Below are 25,491 nucleotides of genomic sequence, written 5' to 3' on the forward strand. Positions count from 1 at the left end.
CAAACCAAATGTATAAAAAAGCCCTGTGTAACTTTTTGGTTGTGGGTCCATCACGTGCTTGTTTTTATGGAGATGTCATTGCTCGGCCTGGAATGTTCCGCAGTATGACATTAAACAACTCTACTTGAGAAACAGACATTCTGACTGTGAGTGGAGTTGCCTCTCCACAGATCTGACCTTTAACTCGGTCTGGTTTAGTCTCCATGAAGATTGAAAGGTTAAATGCAGAGGTGTCAAACATACAATCCTGGGTCCAGATCCGGTCCTCCAAGACCTTTAATCTGGCCCTCGGCTGATTTTCTACTAAAATATTTTAATGATATTTTCTATTAAAATATTGTTAATTTTCTGTGGTGTTTATCACAGCAGCGTCTCCAGCATCTCTGTGCGTGGCCCCTCCCACCAGAGCAGCACAAATGAAGACTTGTCTCTTTCCAAACGCTCTTAAAGGACGATCGTTTTGACTGTTGACCGCGACACCCTCATCAACAAAATGTCAAAAATGAGAAAAGTGGAGCCGGTGCAGGATTTTCCAAGGAAAACTGACTTATTCCTATTTGCATACAAGTTCATGTTAAAACATTGTGTTGAAATAGTATTTTTCATCAATTCGTCAATTCAGTTCATCAATTAAAAAAGATTTCTGTAATAGATTTGTGTTTCTCTGCACAAAAATTTGAACTTATTGTTATTTTTGGGGTATATATGCCATGAGTTTTCTGATCCTTGAACCCTTGAGTTTGACACCTCTGGTTTAATGCCATATTGAAACATTCCAGACAAAGCAATAACTTCTCCTCTGAGAAAAGCATGAGACGAAACCTCCACCAGAAAAGTTACACAATGCACTTTTAAAGACAAAAAGACAAAGTGTTTGCTGTTTTTGTATCTGCAGTTCAATGTTATAACTTGAGAGATTGTCAATTAATTTGTACACAGAATGCATGAACGATCAAATGTTATTATCCAGACCATTGACAGAGTGAAACCACCAAACAGCTCTCCCTGTTTCACGATCAATATCTGCTCAGGAACATTATTCTACTCCAGTTCTACTACTCCGAGTCGGGCTCAGTCCACTGTCAAACTGAGTTACCTTGAAGCTTCAGTCAGATTACATTAAAACACAATACAAGCCTGCAGCATTTTTGGTTTTGCAGAGATGAAAAATGAGGAGCGTTGCCAATGTCATAGCTATAAACAACTTAAAACACAATATTTGATCTTTTGAATGGTCAAAACGATTCAAAATGGTTCCAATAAGTGGAAAAATATTTTGAGTGAAATGCATGAATAGAGCTGGGGGACAGGTGCAATTACTATGATTTAGATTTGTGAGTGTGGCCGGATGAATAAAGGGAGACAACAGAACAGACCTTGTAACTGATAAATGATCAAAAGTTCAATATTTGTGTATTTTTCAATTGGTTAATATTTATGAAAAATTATGTCTAAATATAATAATTATATCCCTCGAAAAAATCTGAGTGCAAACGACACTGAAACTATTCAAGTGCCAGGGAAAAGAAGAGGGGAGGCTGGGGAACATTCACTGCAAGTTACTGAAATTCACAGACTGCATTTTTCAAACTATAAGTCACACTTTTTCATGGTTTAGGTGGTTGTGCAACTTATACTCTGGTGCGACTAATCGAGCAGTTTGGAGTGAGCAAGAAACTTGTGGGGGACTGGTGGAAAGCAGGGATGGAGAACACAGCCTTATGAGAACTGGGAGGGTGCACCATGTAACTTTCCTGGAAGTCATTGGATGGATGGACAAAGCGTGGACTTCAGTGACACCGAAACCATCCTGTCGGGATTCAGAAAGACTCCGAATAATTCTAACTGGAACTGATGCTGAGTCTGACGACAGCAACACAGGAGAGGAAGTGGCGCTCTGTTTACCTCCGGAGGTCGAGGCCAAATTGCTCAGAAGTGACACCGAGGATGAAGAATTGAATGGATTTAGTGATTTGGAGTGAGATGGAGAGTTTGGAAAACTTGTTCTGTTGTTTATGTTATAGTTTATCTGAAGAACTGTTCATATGTGACGTTGACAGTCTGTTGGTCTCTTTTCTGTTATTACTAGAACTTGACTTTACACATTAAATGTCAGTTCTTGATCTTTGAATTTATAAAATACCCCCCCTCCCCAACACTATCGCCCACTCAGATGAGTTTCTTTCAGTGACACATGTGAAATGAATGATCTCATTGGTCACTCATCATTTAGAACAAATGTATTTTGCATTTATTCAGTTACAGGTGTGAAAAACATGCATTCACCTGCTAGTCACTATGGAGATATACATTTATTCCCATGCTGTGGAACATTCTCGGCAAAGCATAAGCATCTCCATGACGACAAGCAGGTGGGGTTCCCTCTGCTAAAAACATTACATAGTGCAGCTTTAACTAATTTCCACACTTATTTGACCTATTCTAATGAATACAGTGTCTCAGTGTCATACCCATATGCTAATTTCCAAAACTCTTTTTTGTCAAAATTGTAAATTTCACACACTTATTTATTCCATCTTGTTTTACACTAGTTCTTAAAACTCAAGAGTGAAACTGTTGAGGAAAGGTCAAATTTTACCTAATTATGTGATAGTTTTCAGTATTTAAACTAGAGATGTAACAAAAAACAAAATATTGTGATTAGGGGTGTACAAAAATATTGATATATCGATATATCGTATCGTTTAATCTGATGATACAGTATCGATATCATGGACTGCTGTATCAATATATCACCATCAAGAGTATTTTTTGGTATATTTTATTAAATAATTTTGTTACCGTTACAGTTTTGTTGCTTGTTTAGAGGAAGAAAACTTGTTTACAAGACATATTTGACATTTTCACTGTTTTAATGATTAAAATGGTTTCATATGAACTTTGCACAAGAACCAGTTTAACAAAGACTTTCACTGTCACAGACATGATTTAGCTTTTGTTTTTTATTGAACTGTACTGAATTGATTTTAAATATATCATATTAAATATTAAATCATATTAAATTGAAAGCTATTTGTATTAAGATATGCATCGTATTGACAACTTCTGAATGATATCCAGCCCTAACTGTGATATTGTATCGTTAAAAATCTCACAATAATATCGTGGGCCCTCAAAATATAACAAATTACAAGTTTCTTTGCTTAAATTCATAGTTATGGTGCAGCATCAACTACAAAATTGAGAGAGAACTACATCTACCATGATCCTTTGCTCTGTTTCAGTCCAATCTACATGATGAACTAACTGTTATTAAGCATTTTTATATCTTAATTTATTTGGATTATGACAAAAAAGAAGCACATACACAATCATTTGACCACCCTGCAATGTTTTCGACGTCAGACCTGCCAAGTGCTGCAGATAATCCAGTTGTGAGTCATTTTGTCCAGAAATGTGACTGGACAGTTCACAGCTTCGAGTGTGAAATAGAGGAACAGGCTGGCGAAGATTTTCCCGCAAAGACATCATCCACAAAACAAACTCCGAAAAGGACCACATCTCTGCCGTGTAAACAGCAGCATAATCGGACAAGCTGCCATCCAGACGAGCCATTTTTATACATAGAACAGACAGGAAGTGAGGTCTTTAACTATAGCGTGGTCCGGGGCAACCACAGTTCAAATTACTGACATGCCGGGAATTTTCCAAAACGAGATGAAGCTCCGGACAACTCTGGAATTCTTTGGAAAACCGATGCGGGCAACAGTGTAAACACGGTCTCAAAACGCATTCACAAAGATGTTTATTTACGTTGGAGAGAAAATGGTTAAAACTAACATCACCACCAAAGATAGATCACGAGAAATAGGCCATGCAGGTCCAGACCAAATATTTACAGGGACAGAAATACTTGAAGTTTATTGTATACTTTTAATATACATTTGTAGTAGCAAAAGTTTTCTTAAGTGTTTAAAGGTGCTATACGGGATTTTTACTGTCTTAAAATGTGAAAAACAGAACTTGCTAATTTGAAACGGTTTGGTCCAAAGGGAGGACAACCCTTATTCCGACATGCCGCCACTCCGACAAACCCCACCCCGACATTCCTTCATTCCGATAACCCTCCATTCCGACATGCCCCATTCCGACACATTTTATGTCGCCATTCTGACAACCTCCTCAGAGTTTGGATTGTCGCCGTTTTTGACTTGTATACACCGCATGGACCGCATCTCTAAATCAGGACTAAACCAGGACTAAAACCAGGACTAAACCAGGACTAAACCAGGACTAAACTAGGACTAAACCAGGACTAAAATCAGGATTATACCATGACTAAACCAGGACTAAACCAAGACTAACACCAGGACTAAAACCAGGTCTAAACTAGGACTAAACCAGGACTAAAATCAGGACTAAACCAGGACTAAAACTAGGTCTAAACCAAGTCTAAAACAGGACTAAACCCAGGACTAAAATCAGGACTAAAACCAAGTTGACACCAGTTCTAAACTATGTCTAAACCAGGACTTAAACAGGATTTAACCAGGAACTCCCATATGCCACATGCAAGGTAGTGCAACCACCAACTAGCATGCTAAGCGTGCACTCCACTCCAAGAAAATTATTTTATGATTAGATATAGACACTATATCGTAAGAGCTGCTTACACGATATATCTGTACTGTATTTGTCTCCTAGACCAGAATGAAAAAATGGATAACGATTTGTTTTTTTCAGTTTTCGATTTTGTGTTTAAATGAAAAATTGAAAAAATGTTTTCAGTTTCTGTGACTTAAACTGCGATGCCGGACAGGCCTGGAAGTTCAGTCCTGGTTTACTCCTGGTTCAGTCCTGGTTTACTCCTGGTTCAGTCCTGGTTTAGTCCTAGGATCAGTCCTGTTTTAGTCCTGATTTAGTTCTGTTTTAGTCCTGGTTCTGTCCTGTTTTATTCCTGTTTTGGTCCTGGTTCAGTCCATAAAAGTTCGGCATTACAGTTTAACTCACAGAAACCGAAATGTTACCTGTTTTTTATTCATTCATTTAAACACAAAATTGAAAACTGAATAAACAAATTGTTATCCGTTTTTTCATTTTGCTTTTGGAGACAAATAATGAAGAAAATAGTTGTTTCTTCATTTTCTTATTTTTGGTTTTATTTTGAAAAACAAATGAACGAACGATACATGGATTCCTACACCTAAAATGTTCCGTAGTGCACCTTTAACTGTTAATGATTAAGACAACTACTACAAATATTAACATTTCTAATTTGAAAGCTTTACTGTTTTTGTTATATTCTTTCATCTTGAAAGCCCTCACGTCCATTTTCACAGTCTGCTCTGATCTCAAAGTCCAGCAGTGGGCCTGAAAACCCATCAACATTTTATAGTCTCTCCATGTTTCTGTAATACATATTTGATTCTACTCATTTTTAAGTTCAAGCGTGGAGAGGTACAGAGGAATCCCAAGGAGAGATTTCCAAAAACACTCAAATGTATCTGATGTACAGTATATAAGGCTGATTAAAGACATGCCTGTTGGACTAAAGTCTTGTCCTGCCCATTGATTGGTTGACTAAAGGGGCTGCATGGCAAAAGCTCTCAAAAATGTTCTGTATTTTTTATGTATCTGACCCAGACTGCACTCACTAAATTACACCTGCACAAGAAAAAGCACTAGGAGACAATGTATTTATGAAATGTAAATATGAGTTTAATCTGACTTTAAACATACAAATACCAAATCTTCTGAAGTCTCATTCACTTCTCCAGAGAAATCCTTCTAAATTTCCATGAAATGATTAGTCAACTACATTTTGGTCGATTATACAACATCAACCGATTAATCGAATAAATGACTAAAGCCCTAAAGTCCTGAAGTTGAATTTTCCAAAGTCACATTTTTAGGTGCAACTTGAATTCTGAGCTTTTGCAGTTTTTGTTTGTTTAGAATTTCTTTTATACGATTTTTTGACCATTTTTATTTTAACAGATTCAATTTCTTTCCTATTCCAAATAAATAATAGCCGTTTTATAACTTGAGTGCAATTTTCTAACTCAGCAGGGAGTTATTTGATTTGAAAAAGAGCTGAACAAAATATAAACATTTGAGTATTGTGAAATTCATTAACGAATAAGCACATTTAAAAGTGTTAAATTTACAAATGCAGAGAGCAGTTAGGACCTCAAAACTATCAGAGATCTAAGGAGGAAGACGAGAGGGGCATGGCCTTCATCATGTTACAACTGGAAATGACCTCTAAAGCTGCAGCAGAGGTGTAGAGCTCTAGAACAGTGTTTCCCAAACTTTTTCTGGGGACCCATATTTTAAAAGTCACAAACCTTCGTGACCCAAGTCAATAGACATGATACATAAATCAGAAAATAAAGGTGGATTTGAGCATTACTGAACATTAATGAGGATATTTTATTGTCGACTGAGTGATCGTGTCTCTGAACAATAGATGCATCAAGAATCTCGGACTTCCGGTCATAGCGCAATGCATACTGGGAAGGACGAAAAAGTGAGCATCAAACTGCCATGTTTGATTTTACAGTGGGATGTGTCTGTCCATCTTTTCAAGTCTTTTGAACCATATCACTTTTGTTTCTGGTTCTGATATTGTCATATTTTAGGTTTGGGATTTAGACATCGTAATTGTGTGGTTGTTGGATCCTAACAGTGGAAAACGGCTCAAGAAATTTGTTTGCGAACTCCATAAATGCAAAAGGGAATCAGATGTGAAACTGCAAACCTCTGTTCAAACTGTTTCCCTTCCCAACGGAACTAAAAAATAGTGAAAGGCGAAGGTGATGGGCAGGATTGATCCACAGGAAGGACAAAAAAGGTAATGTCTGACTGCCTAAATCATCCTGAGTTTGCAGTGAACATTTTGTATGTGGAGCATCATCAAAGCAAAATTACGATCCCTCACTCGACCTCTGTTACGAATTTAAAAAGTCAGTGCCAAAGTGAAAAGCACCAGCTGTTCACCAAGAAACACCTTCCACTGCAAAGAGACCAAGACTTAATGTTGCTGTAAAACCACAAGAACAAGAAAGTGCAGCTCAGTCTGTTTGTCTTCTGCACCTCTCGCTTAACAAATGGGATCCTGCTTTGATGGCGCAATACAAATGTTCACTGCAAACTCGGGATGATTTAGGCAGTCAGAGATTACCTTTTTCGTCGTTCACCTGGATCAATCCTGCCAATTGCCTTCGCCTTTCACTATTTTTCAATTCCGTTGGGAAGGGAAACCGTTTGAACAGAGGTTTGCAGTCACACACATCTGATTCCCTTTTGCATTTATGGAGTTCACAAACAAATTTCTCGAGTTGTTTTCTGCTGTTAGGATCCAACAACCACACAATTATGATGTCTGAATCCCAAAATTAAAACATGACAATATCAGAACCAGAAACAAAAGTGATATGGTTCAAAAGACTTGAAAAGATCAGCTTTGTCGGAGAATCCTTCCCAGTATGCATTGCGCAATGACCGGAAGTCCGAGATTCTTAATGTGTTATTAGTATTACTCAAGTTTGAAACAATGAAAAACAGTCACTGAAGCAAAAATAAAAGTTTTTCATAAGTCGCCTGTTTGGACTTTAAATGTTGCCCTGTATAAGGATGTAACAATATCCAAATCTCAAGATATGATATTTTCACGAAAAGAATCTCACGGCACGATATTTATTGTGATATTTGTGGAGGCAAACAAAACTGTGAATATGTTACTTACTTCTTTAAACAAACATTGATACGTAATATGAAGAATTAAGATTTAAAAGTGTTATTAATGTTAAGTCTCCATTGACAACAACAAAGCATCATGGTCTATGTAGTTCCCTCTGTTTTTTTTTTTAGCTATTGCTGCAGCATAACAATGAATTTAAGCAAAGAGACTTGTAATTTGATATATTGTGATAGTCCATGATATTATTGTAAGACTTGACAATACAGTCACAATATTTGAGTTATTGTTACCCTAACCTTGTATATCACAGACCTACATGTAGATCGTAACAAGGCGACTCAAAATAAAATCTGTTGTGACCCACCAGAGAGTCGCGACGCACTCTTTGGGAAACTCTGCTCTAGAGCACTAATGCCTTCAAGCCCGCTCACTATTCTACACAGAAACAATAACGCAAAGCAACAAACTCAATGTCTTATTAATGGTTCTGCGTTTTCATCCTCGCTGGAGTCTTTAAGGTTCTTATTTTGTTAAGAACCTAAGTGATTTTATATGGTTTTCAGGTCAGAGGAGGAGAGGACTTTTTATTTCATATCATAAATAACATCAACTTTATTGTCCACCAAGTGTCTTTGATTCATCATCACATGAACACATCAGTCATCTTTCAGTCAGCTTCAAACAACCAAATGTCCACGACTTTTAAGAGAAGGAAGTGAGCTGCACACACACACGCACACACATATACACACGCACACATATACACACGCACACATATACACACGCACACATATACACACGCACACATATACACATATACACATGCACACACACATACACACACACACATATACACACGCACACATATACACACACATATATACACACATGCACGCACACACGCACATACACCCATACAGATGCACACACATATACATGGACACACACACGCACACACACACATACACACACGCAGACAAACACACACACATTTCGCGAGTGTTTATTTCAGAGGCTCACACTGTTTGGTACAGATGATCGTGTTGTGACCTTAAAGTCGTCCCACAGAGGAGGGAGGGATCCTGTGCTCAGATCACTGCTCAAGGAGCTTCACTTTTTCTGCTCTTTGCTGATGATCTTCTGTGTTTTCTTCATGATTGTGTGGAGCCTGTTCTTGTTAGCCACTGTCAGATATCCAAACTAAACAGAGATGTTCAACACAAGAATACTTTCCATCACTCTCACTCTGACGCTCCCGGCTTTTTTTCCCTTTTTTTTTTTTTTTGTATTTAAGAATAAATCATATCCGGGGACACAGGTAGGTCATGTTCATGGAATTTAAGTCCATAATCTTAAATACAGTTCCTTTAAAGGGCCCATCTCATGCAAAATCACTCTTTTCACCTTGTATCTTCTGCACATAAACAAGCACAATTTGGGTTTTGGAACATCCATTACACAATAGTTATGAAATCTTACTGATTTCTTGGAGACAGTCACAGACCAGGAACTATAAAAGACTGACTATTGCTCATCCCCCCGCCCGTCCTGAGAAAGCACAGGCTCCGCCCTCCAAACATGACGTAGGCTCTGAGTGAGCCGCCCTTCCTCCGCCCATCTCAGGGAGGGAGGGGGAGACAGGCGTGCACCCTGATAGAGGTAGGAATAAACTTTTTTTCATCATGGCGATACAGCGCGTTCAGCCGCATGTGTTGGACCTGGAATCGGACAAGGACTTTGAGGAGCACGAAGCTCAAGCACCGCGTCCACATCAGCTGAATATTACTGATTGGTAAAGTATTAATAAACACTAGTAGATAAACTTATTATATCATGTACACTGCAGTGTAGAACAATGAGCTTATGCTGTCGCTTTTGTTTAGGTGTTGGGAATTGTCAGCCGATGTGAGGTGGAGGCGGGGTGGAGGCGGTGGAGCGGGGGACGAGGGCGGGTGCGAAGCGCTTTCTGCTACATCAAACACGTCATAGGTGTACCTGCCACGTCATTGTTGTAGCAGCTTTAGTTCGTTGTCACGTGGGAGGGTGGCAGAAATACGCTGCAATTTTAAAAAAATGCAGAATCAATCTAAAAACCACTTCGGCAACAAATACAAGGCCCACACATCACTCTTAGAAGGTAGAAAGCTCTGAAAATTTGATTTTGCATGAGATGGGCCCTTTAAATAAATTGTTTTATAATTGTTTGTATAAAAACGATTTGATATTAGTGCCAGTTCAAACAACATTTCAGCAGTGATGTATCCTGCAGTCTTAGTCACCAGTGAAAATTGCAGGAATTCTCGCAGTACCTTGTGTTATTTATAGAAACGTGGAGCTGAAGCTGATGGATGAGGATTGATTGATGGTGTGTCTCCCGTGTCCTTCTGCCTTTTCTAACATGGCTTCACACAGAGAGGCCATTAGAACCACTGCCCCCCACAGAGACACATGTTTTCATCGCACTCACGTACACCAGCAAAGCATTTCACACACACAAGCATTTCACGACTAAAGGACTAAACCAGGACTAAATTAGACTTAAACCAGGACCAAGCTGATTTCCCCCATAGACACACATGCTTTCACTGCACTCATGTACATTGGCTAAGCATTTCAAACAGTCATTTCAGATCTAAGATAAAGGGCTAAACTAGGACTATACCAGGACTAAACCAGGACTAAACCAGAACTAAAACAAAGCTAAACTTGGATTAAACTAGGACTAGATGAGGACCATGTCTAAACCAGGACTAAACAGGCAATGAACTCATTGTCTCCCATATAAGCACATGCTCTTCATTGCTCTTCATCATACTGAGTCATTTCAGTAGGTCAAAAAGAGTAAACCAGGACTAAACCAGGACTAAACCAAGACTTAACCAGGATTTAACATAAACAAAACCAAAACTAAACCAGAAAGAGACTGAAAAAAAAAAAAAGTGAAAAAAAAACCCCACAACTTAACTAAGACTAAATGCACAGAGACACGTGCTTTACAATGCTGTGGTCTAATTCGACTAAACCAGATCTGAACCAGTACAAAGCCAGATCTAAACCAGGTCTAAACCAGTACAAAACCAGTACAAGACCAGATCTAAACCAGTACAAAACCAGTACAAGACCAGGTCTAAACCAGTATTAAACAAGTCCTAAACCAGTACTAAACCAGATCTAAACCAGGTCTAAACCAGATCTAAACCAGATCTACACCAGACCTAAACCAGTACTAAACCAGATCTAAGCCAGGTCTAAACCAGGACTAAAATCAGGACTAAACCAGATCTAAACCAGGTCTAAACCAGGACTAAAATCAGGACTAAACCAGATCTAAACCAGGTCTAAACCAGGACTAAACCAGGACTAAAACCAGGTCTAAACCAGGTCTAAACCAGATCTAAACCAGATCTAAGCCAGTACAAATCCAGTCGTAATCTAGACTAAACTGCTGCGATCATAAAATCTATTTTAATAATCATTTCTCTTGTGCAGCGTATATGTTGCTCTTCTTCTATGATCAGCACAGTGACTAACGTCCTGCTGCAGAAGGAAACGAAAGGCGTCTCAACACTATTAATACACACGTGACATTTGGACAGCGAGATTGTGTTTGCATCGACAAACTGTACTTCCTGTATCTCTGACATTTGGATAACAGCGCGGCCTGGGAGGTGTGTGCGTATATGAGAAATGAAAAGGCCAGTACGTGATTTCAAATCATGAGTCAGGAGCATGGTTTAGGTTGAAAGTTTAGCCCCGCCCACTTAATCATTCTGTCGCTCTGATATTGCACCATGCAGAGAATGAACAGATTACATTGTACACTTTTACAATCGTTTCTTATCTATCAGCTTTTACTATGCAATCCATGACATAAAGAGAATTTATCTTGACAAGAATAACTTAAAGGACCCACATGACACTATTTTCTGATGTAATAATGTTGTTTCTTCATCACAAACAGACCTGGAGTTGTGTTTTGTTTCATTCACACACATTTAACACACAAATCCTGCAGATTTAGGCTCAAACTGAAAACCCTGTTCCACCTTCTGATGGCATGTCGTAATACAGGAAGTGCTCAATTGTGTTTTTAAACTTCGTACACTTTCATTAGGGGTGCACTGATCTGGCTTTTTCAGTTTCAGTATAGATTCTGAGACTATGGTTTTAAGTACCTGCCAAACCCGATATCAATCAATATCAATGCAGGGACTAAAATAGACAAAAAACAAACAAATAATGTGTTATGTAGCTTTTATTTATCGCTCAATTAACATAACAGCTTTGTATTAAAAGTTCAAACATGATGAGACTTTCTGGACCAACTATGTCCCGTGAATAGTCTTATTAGATTAATTCATAGGCCCAACCACAATATCAGATGTAATGATATTTGGAACTGATCCAATCCAGCAAATTTTCATGGATGACCAATATTTGATACTAATATTCGGATAATGTCACCTCTGGAATTGCAAATCTCTACTGAACTAAAGGTAAATGTAGCTGTTAATTTGAAAACCTCCCCTACATGACATCACAAGGTGGAACAGAGCGTTTTGAGGCCTTACTAATAATAGTGTTACTCAAACATGTGAATGAAACAAAACACTGGGTATGTCAGATGAAGATAAAGAGGTACAGCGCTTCACTGGGTTTTAAAAGAGTAAAAAATAGCAGTACAGGTGTACTTCAACAGTAGTCTAAAAACAGAAAGTTACCCTTACTGGAAAATGTTAAAATGGGCAAGGTACAAACCTGAGGTCCTCCGACTGAATATATTAAAAGTCCTTTATTGCATGAAGGGATGCCAAGGAGTTTTGACCAGCAAGATGGTTGAAGAGGGTAACTTTCTGTTTAAAAACACTGGGTATGTTATTGAGAAGGCAACAGCTAGTGATGGGCATTCAATAAAATTTTCTTAATCGATTGTCGGGAGAATTAACAATCAATTTTCAATTAATTATTAATGTTTTTATATTAAAATGATCATTATTATTATTATTAATCTGCATAACTAAACTCAACTTTACCATATATAAACCATAGCCACTCTAGAGCCACATCAGCCTGTTTGACATTATAATGTGTTTAATGCAGCTTTGACACATTTGTTTACATCTTACAGAAACGTCAAACCACAAGATTCATTTGCATAAACTATAAGCTCTGAAAAAAGAACCCCAGCTCTTTCCTTGTGTGCTGATGCGGTTCAGCTTCTGTTGGACTAAAGGACTCGACTCAGTGGAACATAATTTCACTTTATTTATGTTGCTCACTTTATTTATTTTGGCTTCTGTTGTGAAAAGACTGAAAAGTGTTTCTCTTTTGGACACATGTAACTCAACTTTATGTTGCAGTATTCAGGATACTGCATTTACATGCACCATGACCAAACCGGGATACTCCAAAAACCCAATCATACCCAGGACACTGATGTGCTGTAAACACACTCACTGAGTGCAGGGTGTCCCCAGGTTTGACTACCCCAAATTTAAGACTTTTTAAGACCATTTTATGACCACTTAAATGAAAATTAAGACCAAAATCACACCCATTACACAGGCGAAAAACACCAGATCCAATTCTACTAATGAACCAACCAACTACTATAAAGAGAATCTAAGAGCCACTGTGGATTAAATCTACACTTTCCCATGATCCATCCAGCGTCTTCCTCCACTCTACTGTTTATTCATTGCTGCCGGCGCCAGAAACCAAAGTACTGTTCGCGCATACTCCAAATTAGACGTTCATTCACGTTGCATGATTTCATGTTGTTTTTTTTCCCTCCCTCCATTTAACATCGCACTGCAACCTGAATGAGTATACAAAAAATAGACTAATGAAATTTAAGACCTTTGTGAAAAAAATAAGACTCGGACAATATAATTTAAGACTTTTTAAGGCCTTAAATGTAGGACCAGGAAATTATGACCTTTTTAAGACTTTTAAGACCCCGCAGCTACCCTGGAGTGGAACAGTGATCTCCAAGGAGCCCAAACGTGGGACTGTGGGACACAACTCCAGTGTTTGTGTCAGACGCAGCCTCGTCTCCTTACGCTATGCACAGCAACCTACATTCTGTTTGTCGATTAAAAATGAATGCGATCGACGAAATTCTTAATGATCAGATATCCACTAGTTGCCCATCCCTAGTAAGAGTATTCTAACATGGCTTAAAGCTCACAAGAGACGGTACCTCTGCAGTGTGGTCCTTCGTCCCATCCGTCTGTGCAGTCCGGAGCTCCATCACACAGTTTGCTCATGTGGATGCACAGCTCCGTCCCTCCACACTGGAACTCGTTTGGAGGACACCGCGACACTGCGCTGTGGGGACCTGGACACAAACAAAAATAATTATTATAAAAAAGTATTCATGACAACCAGTTTTGATTCTGTTGTAGAGACAATTTTTTCCCCTTGGCTTTTAACTCAGTGTGAGAGTTGACTATTAACCGTTTGTCTGTGTTATGTGTTTTTGTGTGCAGTTCTTTGGTGGCGTAAAGTACAACTGAATCATTGATCTCGTGTGGTGCGTTTTAAACACCAAAATTTGATTAAAACAGCATCTAGACGCAATATTTTTTTAACTCCGCTGCATCTTTAAAGCTACACTGTGTAACTTTGGTTGGGGCCCATCACCTGCTTGTTTCTGTGGGTAAAACAGACATTCTGACTGTGAGGAGGGTCGTCTATCCACAGATCTGACCTGTAACTTGGTCAGGTTGGGTCTGCATGAAGATAGAAACGCTTAATGCCATACAGTGAAACATTCCAGACAAAGCAATAACATCTCCATGGAGAAAAACATTTGACAGACCCTCCACCAGAAAAGTTACATAATACAGCTTTAATGAAGTATGAACTAGAGCTGCACAGTTTTGAAAAAGTTGAGAAAGGATTCTGTCCAAAAACTCCAGGAGCACTAACCTTTCTGAGAAGATTTTTCTATAAAACACAGGGTATTTTGTTCTTTACAGAGGACATTCAAATCAACATAATTGCACCTTTTGCCTTTTGATAATTGCGTCAGCTTGTGATTTTGATTTGATTATGTTCTTGTGCCGGCCTAGCGTGAACCTAGTGTTAGGAGTGTGACTGCCGCTCTGTGCCAGTCACCATCCCATTAACACAGTCACATGCACATGCTGCTGATTCTGGAGAAATATGGATCACAGTTATTTGAATCATAATTGAACATGACAGCTGTAAACACTCTACAATCTGTCAATCAGCTGTTTTACTCAAACACACATGTATACATTCAGTGCATGTGCTGGCTGAGTACTGTGTATAGTTAAGAGTACCAGAGGAGCTCAGAGTGCACATGTGCAGTCCGGTGGTGCAGGTGGAGTTGCTGCGGCGCTCTGGATCAATTTAGTTGGATTCTATTTTTGCTGGACGCCGGAGCGACCGCAGCGTTTTTTAAAAAATAAATCAATAGTTATGGTGTGAAGGCGTCTCTGGGCGGCCTTCAAAGGTGCTGACCACAACAGCCGCAGAACTCTGGTCCTCAATAAGACCAGTCCCACACTGAACTACAGCTGGACCGGGGCCAGTCTGAGCCCGGGGTGAAGGTGCACTATGTAACTCTTCTGGGAGAAGCTCTGCCACTGCCGCTGTCTCCATACAGAAACATGTTGTGTTGTTTAAAATATTCCACAGTATGGCATTAACGCATGTGTCCAGGATTTATTTAATTGCAGGTGTGTTTTTATTGCTCGTCCTTACAGTGAGCGGGGTTACCTTTGCGGAGATCTGACCTGCAATTTGGGCCGGTGGAATTAATTGTTTTCTTGATCCTTTACTATGCAAGAAGGCAGGTGGTGGACCCCCCGCTAGAAAAGTTGACTTGATTTTGGTACTAAGGAATAGATACTCAATACCACCATGATCATAAAAACTCTGTATTTAGACAGTAGAATGTCATTACACATAGTACTTTCATTTCTATTCCCATGTGTCTTATATGTGTGTAATCCCTCAGTGGTCCAGGCAGGTTCCATAGTGGACCATAGGCATGTACTAGTCTATATGCTCATATACCCTATTTTTTGGACTATAAGGAGCACAGGATTTATTAGGCACAATATCAGTAATGTTGAATTCTCTCATCTACTGTATTTTCATACAAAAGGTGCACCGGATTATAAGACGCATTAAGAGAAACAAACAAACACTCTAGACTGATCCTTAGCCCAGGAGTCCAACGATCCATTGGCAGATCGTAATACACATTTACTCTGTCTTGGTGAATGTGGATTATGAATGTGAATGTGGGTAGATCATTTAATTTTTAATTTTTTTCCTACGAGGACAACTCAAATATACATAGAGCAATAATGTGTTTAATGCAGCTTTGGCACATTTGTTTACGTTTTACAGAAACAAAACTTAAAACCACATGACTCATTTGCATAAACTATAAGCACTGGAAAAAAACGCCTCACTCCTTGTGCATTGGTGCGGTTCAGCTTCTGTCAGACTGAAGGACATGACGCACTTTCTCCACGAGGCTCCTGATTACAGCAGCCATAATGCTCCAACAATCCATCAAGCAGTGCTGCTGCGTATGTTATTAGGTTCTTTTTTCAGACCTAGAGTTTTGTTTCATACATGACAGTTTCGACTGCTCACTAACGGTCTTCCTCAGAGTGATCACGTGATGTTGCTGTGACATGTCACAGCAACAGACAGATCAGAAGACCAAATGAATCTCATTGGACTAGTGCTGCTTCGTAGTTTACCAGAGTTGTACTAAAATATATTGACAGATTTTTGAGCGCCGTGTACCACATAAGATCAGTTCAAGGTCAGTAAACACAACCAGAATTAATACATAACGTGGACTGGATTATAAGGGGCACTATGGATTTTAAGTGTACCTTATAGTACTTGTTCTGATACAGCTCAAGATCATTCTAAAGCTATTCAGGAAAGCTTCATTTCTGTCCTGAGAATGGGACTGTTTTAGTATCAATACCTACTCAAATGAGAATCTAGTTTCAACACTAGTTTTAGTATTGAATTGTATCTGATTTTCAACACTAGTTTTGACAACCCTAGTAGAATTCAAAGTACCACCTACCAGATATGAGAATAAAAACAAAAACAAAAAAATAAGCTTTGTTGTTTGAGATGAAGACAGGAGAACAGAACAGACTGGAGAACAGGTAGCAGCTCACACACAGAGCCTCTTGAGCTGGTTGGCTGATCTGCACTGATTGATTGCGTCCCTCCTCACCTCTCCACTCTTATCACTGTAATAGAAAACCTCCCAAATCAAAACCAATTTTAGGAAGAGGAGCGTGTGTCACAAAGATGTCAATATAGAATGGATCCGCCACACACAAAGCTAAACTCAAGTCTCTATCTGGAATTACAAAAAATAGACGGATGGAGTCTGAAGTTTGTGTTTCAGCTTGTTTTAAAGATGCACTATGGAATTTTACTAGTTTTACACGCTTGTCTCCTTCGTGATGTTATAGATTTGCCTGGAACGATCCACATTTTTCGCAGGTATCGATATTAAAAAGTAACGTTCACAGGACAGGCTTTAGAATGATCTTGAGCCGTATCAGAACAGGGGATCATCAGGGAGAGTTGCAGGTCACATCTGTGGAGAGGCTTGTATTTTTAAGCAATAAAAACATCCATAGTGAAATAAATGCAAGATAGGTAAGTGTAATGCCATACTGTGGAACCTTCTGAGGCAACAACATCTCCATGGTGCTGGTACTTTGCTTTACCGCCTAGCATTTCTATCTTGCACTTAAGTCTTGTTTATTACTAAAAAAAAAAAAAAAAAAAAACTTGAAAAACTAAATTGTAACTGTGAGTGGGTCGTGTTTCCATAGATCTGACCTGTACCTCTGTACCTTGGCCTGGTGGAGTTAATGGCTGGTGTCAATGAAGATAAGGTAAGAAGGTAAGTTTAATGAATTATTTACCATTACTTAGGTTGAATATGTTTCTCAGCTCATCCAAGCTGCTTCTTCAGTTCTGGTCAGACACTGGTGGACACACTATCTGTCTGAAGGGAGGCACTACCTACATATTATCTGTGATTTACAACTCTAATCTGCATCCTGTCCTGGCCATCCGTTTTTTTTTTTTGTTTGTTTTTTTTTTATAAAGTGATGCAAATGTTCAGGTTTTCATTATCTTTCATTGGGCCATTAAACTGAGCGGCTTTCGTAGCTCTCTGTGCACTCAGAAGGAGCGAGCAGACACAAACAGTCGGTCAGTCTGTAACATGCCGAAACACAAATGTGCATTTAACTATTACTTGCACAAGAAATTCCCCGCTTTCCATCCCTGTCGAGACAAGTGGGGGGCCATGTGCACAGTTTGCGAGGTAAGAGTAGCTCAGTGTTGAAGCCCCACCACCCACCCCTGGTAAGGTGTCTGGGTTTCTACAAACTGAAATATGATCACCCTATTAATAAGTCTATTTAACAAACAGAAACTGTAAACAAGTTGGTGTGTTAGTTTCAGAGTAGTTTCATTGTAGTTAGCTCCTCCCTGCAGACAGATATAAGAGCTGAAGAAGCAGCTTGGATCAGCTGAGAAACCTATTCGACCAAATAAACTTTTGTCTAGTTGACAAACTGAATTTCTCCTTTTGCTCTGGACTCTACCTGGACGACTGAGGGATTTTTCAAACATTATTGTTCATAAATAATTGCATTTATACAGCACCTTTCAAGACATGTAAAGCATTTCACATTTACTCCACACTCAGTAGCGGTAAGTTACTACTGTAGCCACAGCTGCCCTGACAGAAGCAAGGCTGACAATCTGCACCATCAGCCTCTCCGACCACCACCATCACACACTCACACACACACACACATCACTTTCTTACTAGGCCATGTGGGTGAAGTGTCTTGCCTAAGGACACAACAGTTTTTGCACTGGCGCCCCACTGTAGCTCCTGATTTTCCCAGTGGTCTCCCATCCAAGTACTAACAAAGCCCAACCCTGCTGAGCTTCTGAGATCTGACTTTGACAAACCAGTATGGCCACATTAATGTCATACTGTGGAACATTATATGTAAAGAAATAACATCTCCATGGAAACAAGGAGGTTGCGGAGCGTCCACCAAAAACTCATACACAGCACCTGTAACTTTAACGTTAGATTGTTTTTAGAGAGCACCGGCGTGTCTCACATTCTCACTGCGTCACTAGTCTAGGCCACAAAAAAATTCTAGAAAGTCCAGTTCTGGTTTGAGTCGAGTTTTATTCGTGGCAAAGTTCCATGGACACAAAGAGTACAAATGGTGACTTTGTCTGAACTTTATGATGAATTCATTTTAAAAAGTCTTTCACAATACAATATCATTTTCACCACAAAATAATCATAGTTTATGTCAGTGTTTCCCAAAGACATTTTTTGGGGGTCGCCTTGTCACTATCTATATGTAGGTTTGTGATATACACTTCTGACACATAAGAGAGGCTGGTTTGTTCCAGTATGGCTGATTCAATTTAATGTTGAAAAGAAAAAGAAATGGGCTTCATTTAATGTCCAAATAGGTGATTTATGGATCCTTTAACTGCTGCTTCAATGACGGTTTTTCATGGTTTAAAACTTGAGTAATACTAATTGTTCAGTGTTCAATAATGCTCAAATCCACCTTTATTTTGTGATTTATGAATAATGTCTATTCACTTCGGTTGCAAAGGTTTGACATTTTTTAAATATGGGTCCCCCAAGAAAAGTTTGTATTTGTTACACCCAGTCAAGTTGTGTTTTGTTTCTTTCCCACATGTTTAACACACACATCCTCCATATTTAGGTTCTTAGGTTTAGTTCTCTCAAACTGAAAACACTCTGTTCCACCTTGTGATGTCATGTGGTAATACAAAGTGCTCCACTGTGTTTTTAAACTCCACACACCTTCACTTCAACCATTTGGATAATTTCAGCTCTGGAATTGCCAAACTCTACTGAACTAAAAGTAAAAGGAGCTGTTGAATGAAACAAAATGTGATTCCAGGTCTGTTTTTGAGGAGGTAACATTATAACATGTCTTAAAGCTCACAAGAGTCAGTTTTGTGTAATATAAGACTAAAAAGTAAATATTTTCCCAGTATTAATCTTACTTGAACTCTAAAAGAACAGTGAACCCAAACATTTAAAGGCATTTTCTAGGTAAAAGTCCACATTATAGCAGGGTCCATGTTGTTGACAGAAGTTCCTCAGTGGATCAGTATTTTCCATCTGAATCGTGAGTCTGTCTCTGAGTGGAATGTGCAGCAGATGTCTGTTTAACAAAGTGAGTCAGTGCACAAACTCTGGGTCAAACCAGAACAGAGGACTCCACATCACTGGAGCTGCTCTTACATCATCACCTTCACTATGATTTGTCTGCTCTGGAAACATCTCAGAAGCTCCAACTTGCTATTATCTTTGGTTATTCCTGTCAACATAATTACTATATTGGCTTATTGTTTAATATATGAAAGATGAGACAGTATTTTTAGGGTCAGTATTTATCGTGTGTAAATTTTCTGTGTACTACTGGGAAATTTGTGGTTGTTTTTTGTCTAAATGATCAGATTTGAACTGTAAAAAGGTTGTATAAAGAACTACTATGATTCATTACAGATGTAAACTAACTACTAAAGTGTTTAATTCTGCTGTGTATTTATTAGGGATGTAACTATATTTGATTTAATATTTAATCATTCGAAACTGATCCATGATTCGATACAGCTGTTTGGTCGATGTGCACGTGTCCCTCCATGCCGCTGTGTTGTCATTTATTTTGGTCTGAAAGACAAACAGTTATCACAGAGTTTTACTCAGATGCAGCAAGAAAACTGCTCCTTAGGGACTTACAGCTGAAATATTTTAATAGAGGAAAGTCTGATCTTTCACGCACTTGTTTTTATGTTTTTATGTTGATAAACCCAGGGATGACAAAGATATTAACTTTTAAATACTTTAGAATTGCTTTAGGCTTTACATCGGCTTAGATCAAATGCGCTCATATACACACATGTTATATACATGATCTATTTCTCAGACTCTGTCTCACACGTTTTCCTCAGAAGAAGGTCTGTTGGCACATTTCTATGAAATATAACATAGTTTTAGTGTCCAGAATAGTGTGAGTCACAGACTGTAGGGGGCAGTGTGGGAGGAGCTGCTGTCTGTCTCTGCTGCTGCTGGAAGACGAGGTAGAGCAGCACCGACACCGGAGTCTGTGTGATGCAGCGAGACGAGAAAAACTCAGGAGGAAAAGAACTCACCATTAAAAAAGGAAAAGTGTAATATCGACTGCTAGTGTAACTCCACTACAGTCTATATAAAGAGTAGACTGGTTCTATTATAAAATATAAAATAAACTGAGAAAGTTCTATTCTTCTTTCTCTGAATAAAAATTCTGAGCTGTAAATCACCAAACCAAATGAACTAAAACACTTCACATATAAAGTACAGCTGTACAAGAGTTGTACTGTAATGTACTGTATGTAATGTTTCATTAATATCATGTTATTATATTAAAAAACTAGAAAAGCACTCAGAGAGCGCAGACCTTCACCAAGGACTACCCCCATTTTTTATATAAATTGCGATAAAATCAGTCTTCTGGATCAGATCCGGATCAGCCTTTGGAATATGAAAGAGGATCCCATTGTCCATCCCTGAGTCAAATTTCATGGGGTTTGGTCAATAATTAACCGAGATATTGAGAAACAAAATTGTTCTTCCTTTTCACATTTCCAACAAATCCTGAAAATTTCATCAAAATCGGTCCATAACTTTTTGAGTTATGTTGCTAACAGACAGACAAACAAACAAAACAAACAAACAAACAAACAGACAAACGCCGGCAAAAACATAACCTCCTTGGCGGAGGTAAAAAAAAAAAAAAATGACATGAGATTTTTCTTTACCACTTCTTAAAATATTTTGAAATTGAATCGATATCGTGACCCCTGCATCAAGATACATATTGAATCGTGGGAAAACTGTATTGTTGCATCCCTAATATTTATTGTAACTCGTGTTTTTTTTTTTTTACAATATTGTAGACTGAGAATAGATTGTGGTTTAAATCTGCTCTTAGGTTTTTGTATTAGTAAAAAAATGTAATTTCAATACTATCATTTATCATCTATATTTACCTTTTGTACTTCAAAATGTGTCATGACAGGAGGTCTATCCATCTCTAAAGACTCGTGTCCACTACTCCATTTTTGTTCTTCATCATATTGTTGATGTGACACTACATGATGTTTAGGAGGAGTTTAAATGGTGTGACACAGTCACACTGTGATGTTCACACCATCACTTGTTTCTTCTACCAGTAAGTTAGTCTGAGTGAGTATCAGGCTCCAGCTCTGTGTGTAATGTCTCTTTATTTCCAGAGTTTAGCTGAGGCTCGTGCTACATCCTCGTGGTGTTTTTGCATTTGTAAAAGTCACAAAATGAAAGTGAAAGAAGAGAGAGAGTCCTGATCATGACAAAGCTGTTTTGTTGTTCCTCTGAGGAGCGTTTGTGTTTAGTGTTGGTCACGTTTGACAAAGACTGATCACACACACAGAGGAGGAGACATCACACACACACACACACACACACACACACACAGAGGAGGAGACATCACACACACACACACACACACACACAGAGGAGGAGACATCACACACACACACACACAGAGGAGGAGACATCACACACACACACACACACACACACAGAGGAGGAGACATCACACACACACACAGAGGAGGAGACATCACACACACACACAGAGGAGGACAGAGGAGGAGACATCACACACACACACAGAGGAGGAGACATCACACACACACAGAGGAGGAGACATCACACACACACACAGAGGAGGAGACATCACACACACACATCACACACACACAGAGGAGGAGACATCACACACACACAGAGGAGGAGACATCACACACACACAGAGGAGGAGACATCACACATACACACACACAGAGGAGGAGACATCACACATACACACACACAGAGGAGGAGGACATCACACACACACACACACACACACACACAGTCACACACACACACAGAGGAGGAGACATCACACACACACACACACAGAGGAGGAGACATCACACACACACACACAGAGGAGGAGGCATCACACACACACACACACACACACACACACACACACAGAGGAGGAGACTCACTCTGCACCAACACCACACAATACACCAGGCGGAGCTCGTCTTTGCTCCTACAATAGTTCGAAATGTAGAAGATATGGTTTATTTATACATGAACTGACACTACTACTACTACTACTACTACCACTACTACCATTACTACTGCTACTGCTACTACTACTACTACTACTACTACTACCACTACCGTTACTACTGCTACTACTACTGATTACTGCTAATACTACTACTGCCACTACTGTTACTACTACTGACTACTACTACTACTGCTACTACTGCTACTACTACTACTGCTACTACTGCTACTGCTGCTACTGCTGCTACTACTACTACTACTACACTACTACTACCACTACCACGGTTACTACGGCTACTGCTACTGCTACTACTACTACTACTACTACTACTACTACTACCACTGCCACTGCTACTACTACTGCTACTACTACTGTTACTACAACTGACTACTACTACTCCTGCTACTGCTACTACTACTACTACTACCACTACCACTACTATGGCTACTACTACTACTACTGCTACTCCTACTCCTGCTACTACTATTACTACTACTACTACCATTACTACTGCTAATACTACTACTGCCACTACTGTTACTACTACTACTACTACTACTACTACCACTACAACTACCACCACTACCACTACCGCTACTACTTCTGTTACTACTACTACTGCTACTATTACTGCTGCTACTCCTACTACTACAGAGTTTAGCCACTCCAGTGAGTTGAAGTCTTGTGTGTGTTCATTTCTCAGTATTTCATGTGACTTGTCTTTGGCCTGTGGTGCATCCTCTTCTCCTCATTTACTGTCAGTGTAAGAGCATGTCAGAACATTGCACAATATTGCAAAATATTTTTTGCAGAGTCAACTTGTGAAATGTTCATATCGTTCTGATTTGAGATGACTAAAAGATGCACTTTGTAACATTTATCCTTATCTCCATGGACATGTTGTTTCTTTGCCTGGATTGTTCCACTGTATCCCAATCAAAATATGTTTAGTTATTCAAATGTGTTTTTATTGCTAAAAAACTGATGTGATTTGTAACTTGGCTTGGTCATGTTTTCTATTAAGGTAAGTTTAAAGCAATATTTGGAATACTCTACCCCCCCACGTCCCCACAGCCCCAACAGTGGAGTCGAGTGGAGTTTTAAGTCTTTTCTCAAGACACACATTTACTCTGTGGCTTTTAATACCGCATGAGTTGTGTGCTCCTTTTTGTCTTTTATTTATTTATAATTTAATTTTCTTTTTTATTATTATTTATTGCTATTCTAAAGTTTTGCTCTTATTTTATTTTGAGGGTTTTATTGTTTTATTGTCATACCTGAATACATACGATACATATCTCGATACAGTGCACTTTCGATTTGATACAGTAGATTTCAAATTGTTTCGAACTTTCGATAAGGTTCAATAAAAAATGATGTCTAAATCATGGCTATAATAGTAAAAGTCTTTGTTAAACCACTTCTTGTGCAAAGTTCATCTGAAGCAAAAACATTTTAACGTTGAAAATGTCAAAAGTGTCGCATAAACGAGTTTCCTTCCTCTTGGTGGTATAGCAATACGGCAGCCCACGATATCAATACTGTATCATCACATTAAATGATACGATATATATCAATATTTTGATATTTTTGTACACCCCTATTTAAGACTGGTATGATTAAAACTGAGCGTTTATTTGATCATTTTATGATTATTGTTATTATGTGGATTAGATATTTGTCTAACATCTCATGCAAAGCTTCAGCATCTCAATGGACACAAACAGGTGGACCCTCAACCAGAAAAGTTACACAATGCACCTTTAGATGAACCTGTACTGCAACAATAAAGACAGGTCTCAACTTTGGTTCTGCTTTTGCCTTTGTCCATATTTAGACCAACAACATTTGAACAGTGAATAAAGACAAGTACACTTATAAACTGTCTCATATATTGTGGTGAATCACTAAGACGCTCTGATTGCATAAAGTAAAAGAGGAATAACTTTGAATCACTGCAAACTGTTTAAAATGAACTAGTAAAAGTCAGACACAGCTCTGAAAATATAAAATAAACAAGCGACGAGAGGGATGCAGAGATGACAGATAGGTTAAAAGAAGACCAAATCCCAGCAGTGTATCATGTAGACAGATGTTGTTTTGAGAAGTGTCTGCACAAACCAAACTGTTCCTTCTGTGTTCCAAAAATTAAACTTCTCTTTGGTCCAGATAGAAGAGCAAACACCAGTCTTTTCCATGGTACGGTGAGTCAAAATATCTGCGTAAAGTTCGACTACAGACACACTAATCTACTCTGACAACTCCCACCAGCAAAGGAAAAGTCCACAACATTTCATTTTCCAGTTTTCACTTTCACATACTTTCTGTGTATGGAGTGTTTCTGTGAGGGTTGTCAAAAGTACTAATCCATGCACAGTGTTGGGAATGTTACTTTTAAAATGTATTTGACTACAGATTACAGATTACATACCCCAAAATGTAGTTTGTAACGTAATCCATTAAATTACTTAAAGTGAGTAACGTAATCTGAATACTTTGGATTACTTGATATTGTCATGCTTTTTAAAACTACATATGGGTCCATTCAAGTGGTAACGGAGGGAA

General features: G+C 38.8%; 1 protein-coding gene across 1 annotated transcript in view; it reads right to left on the reverse strand.

Moving 5' to 3' along the window:
- Positions 1 to 25,491, reverse strand: part of LOC110171260 (low-density lipoprotein receptor-related protein 1-like) — a 363,394-nt gene that overhangs the window by 234,429 nt on the left and 103,474 nt on the right. Inside the window, exon 3 of the mRNA XM_055160387.1 lies at positions 13,866 to 14,003. Coding sequence (XP_055016362.1) covers positions 13,866 to 14,003 — 138 coding nt within the window. The remainder of the gene's footprint in view (positions 1 to 13,865; positions 14,004 to 25,491) is intronic.

The sequence above is a fragment of the Boleophthalmus pectinirostris genome, unplaced genomic scaffold (assembly GCF_026225935.1).
Source record: "Boleophthalmus pectinirostris isolate CB_2022bp ecotype Guang Dong unplaced genomic scaffold, ASM2622593v1 HiC_scaffold_3, whole genome shotgun sequence".
Classification (NCBI taxonomy): domain Eukaryota; kingdom Metazoa; phylum Chordata; class Actinopteri; order Gobiiformes; family Gobiidae; genus Boleophthalmus; species Boleophthalmus pectinirostris.